This window comes from Aplysia californica, unplaced genomic scaffold (genome assembly GCF_000002075.1).
Source record: "Aplysia californica isolate F4 #8 unplaced genomic scaffold, AplCal3.0 scaffold00308, whole genome shotgun sequence".
Lineage (NCBI taxonomy): Eukaryota > Metazoa > Mollusca > Gastropoda > Aplysiida > Aplysiidae > Aplysia > Aplysia californica.
The window spans coordinates 175,010-178,039 of NW_004797578.1; the positions used below are offsets into that span (position 1 = coordinate 175,010).

The window sequence follows — 3,030 nt, forward strand, 5'->3', positions numbered from 1 at the left end:
ATTGTTTTCATTTAAATAGCACAAATATGGTATTTGGGACAATGCTTTGAAAAGATCAGTAAACTTATCAACCAACAGTTAAAAAGAATTTGTGTATGTCTCGGTTAATTTGGCTTTCCTCTTAATCACCAAAGGCATGAAGCAGCGCAAAGCTGCATGAAACTATATGACAGAAAGCTTTCTGCAAGTCGAGACATTCTCTACTGGCTTGATAAACTAGCTAGTCTATCAGCTGAAATGTTATTTATCCAGGCCTGTAGACCAAAAATTCCACCATTTTCCAATAAGGACTGAAACAAAGCAAACCAGTCAAGGCTTCCGCCTTGCCTCAGAACTTAAAAGAACACCGTTCTGTGACAGTGATAGTTGTAACGAAACAGCTTTTGATGTGATAGAGGAGAATGTGTTGTTTCCTCCTAAGTAAAGAATATCAATATGATTCTGGTTCAGTTTTTACGTTGTCTTATATTCTTGGTTTCGTTTTTACAATAGTAGGCAACGTCCTATCTCCTGTACAGTCGAACCTGCCCAGATGGCCACCTGTAGAAGACAACCACCTGTAGAAATAGCTACTTTCCTTTTCTCCCCCAGCGTTTTTTTAATATAATGCCTAGAAGCGACAACTGTGCAACGTAGCCGCGCCACTAAGTCTTATCATATCAGCCAACAGCCCCAAAAAACTGACCCAAGGTGACCACGCAAATCGCTCATTGCCTGACTTGTTGCCATAGATTATTCCCCTGATGCCATGGACGAGTGTCATAAAACCATCGCTTGCCGCTTTTGTTTGCCTGTCCTATGAATGAACCAATTGCTGTTGGGAAGATGGGCTCTTTGGTTCCCCGCACTGTTTACTCAAGTGGACTAGTCAGTAATAATTTAATTCTTCTGTCCAAAGCGTACTATTGCCTCCAAAAGGGACGTCAGAAGAGAATGGTTTGAGTTCTTCATGTTGATCAGTCCTACCTAAGTCGGCCACTTTTCTCCCCCTCACTGATCACTGAGTGGATTTGTTAGACAATTTCAAGTTTGGAAACTGTGCATCAACATGATGTTTGTTTAGTCTGTGGACATTTTTACCCACATCATTAGATATTGGTTGCTCACTGGTTATAGTAGTGTCATTTACTTCAAAAAAGTCTCAACAGAGTCATTCCCTGCTTTCTAACTGAATACAAACACTGTTTTACACGTTGCAGGTCCAATTGGTCTCGTACACATTCTAACCGCAAAGGCCAAGGGAGCGTCTGTAGTGTGTATCACAGGTAAGTCAGGCATGTCTGGTTCATAGTAACTGATTTTGGATTCTCCCTTGGGATAAAGTTTGCCCTTTTTTTCTTTTTCTTTTCTTGTCTTACAGTGAATATCAGTCATTATTATATTTTTTTTTGCGTCTGGTGACATTTAAGAGACTCACATACAACAGCTATGAATCAGAAGTGATTATGGTTTGTAGCCGAAGTGCCAACAGTAGCTTAAATTAGGCATTCAAAATCAAATGATATTCCATTGTGTTGGAAACTACCAAACCAATGCGCCCACTGGTTTTGCCATGATTAATTGTATGTCGAAGCTTTTCATGTTCATCTGGCTGTGCCCTTGGCTTTCTTGGGCCAAACGATAGCATGTCAGTGTAATGTACAGTTGTGAGCAAGTTTCTAGTAGATATACCTGGTGTGGTACCTTTTCTGAGGCCATACATTAGAGGAGTACCAACATTGTAAATTGTATCTGGGAAACGAAAAGAAGGAAAAAGCTGTAAGTTTGAGAAAAGATTAACTCTTCCCATTGAAATATGTGTTTTTTTTATCGTACTCTTAGTTTCATTTCTGATTATGCCTGACGAGAAGTTGTGTCTTTTACTTTTCTCTCCCACCCAAAATTTAAAAAATGAAATTTAGACTGAGTAGTTTTCTACTCCATATCGTTTTCTTTCTTGGATAGATATTGATGATTCAAGACTGCAGAAAGCCAAAGAACTTGGAGCTGACTATACAGTCAAGGTGACCAGTCGTGATGCGCAGCAGACAGCACAGCTGGTAGAAGAAGCCATGGGAGAGAAGCCAGATATTACTATTGAGTGTAGCGGGGCTCCTTCAAGCCTCCAAACAGCTGTATATGTAAGTTTCTGGGTTGTTTTTTTTATCTTTAGCAATTTCAAAAAACAACCGGGCATCCAAACAGTGAAAAATAATATTGAGATTGAAAAGAGGATATATACGAATAGTCATATACACACATGACACATTATGTATAAATATATATAGATCTATATATATGTAATGCTGGAAAAGCTAGACATAGATGGAAAATATCTAAGAATTATCAGGAATTTGTACTGGGACCAAAACGCTGCAATACGAATTAATGGATAATACAGTGAATATAAGCAGATTAGGCGAGGAGTGAGGCAAGGATGTGTTATGTCACCAGACCTTTTTAACATGAACAGTGAAACAATCCTTAGAAACATAGAAGAATGTCCAGGTCTCAAAGTAAATGGAGAAAATATTAATAACATCAGGTATGCAGATGACACAGTTTTTAAAGCAATAGCATGCTCAGAAAAGGACCTTCAATTGCTTCTAGATACTGTTGTAACAGAAAGTGAACGTAACGGATTATTGTTGAATGTAAAGAAAACAGAATGCATGGTAATATCCACAAAAAGCAGCAAAATCCTAGTTTGTAATCTCATTAGCAAAGGTGAAAAGATCAAACAAGTCCAACAGTTTGAATATCTAGGATATATGATAACATCTGATGCCAAATGTTCCACAGAAATAAAACGGAAAATCACAATGGCTAAGGCTACTTTCAATTAAATGAGCCCAATCCTGAAAAATAGATAGAAACATCTCAATGACCACCAAAATGAAAGTTCTGAAATGCTATGTATGGGCAACCCTTCTAAAAGGCAGTAAAGTAAATGCTGGACGATCACTAAAGACAGGGAAAATAAAATAGAAGCAACAGAAATGGGATTTCTTAGGAGACTGCTAAGAGTATCGTGGAAGGAAAAGAAATCAA

General features: G+C 38.2%; 1 protein-coding gene across 1 annotated transcript in view; it reads left to right on the top strand.

Moving 5' to 3' along the window:
- LOC101862593 (sorbitol dehydrogenase-like) overlaps nt 1-3,030 on the top strand; it is a 15,294-nt gene that overhangs the window by 9,859 nt on the left and 2,405 nt on the right. The window contains exons 6-8 of the mRNA XM_035970692.1: nt 1,200-1,265; nt 1,945-2,120; nt 2,918-2,925. Of these exons, the coding sequence (XP_035826585.1) occupies nt 1,200-1,265; nt 1,945-2,120; nt 2,918-2,925 (250 nt within the window). The remainder of the gene's footprint in view (nt 1-1,199; nt 1,266-1,944; nt 2,121-2,917; nt 2,926-3,030) is intronic.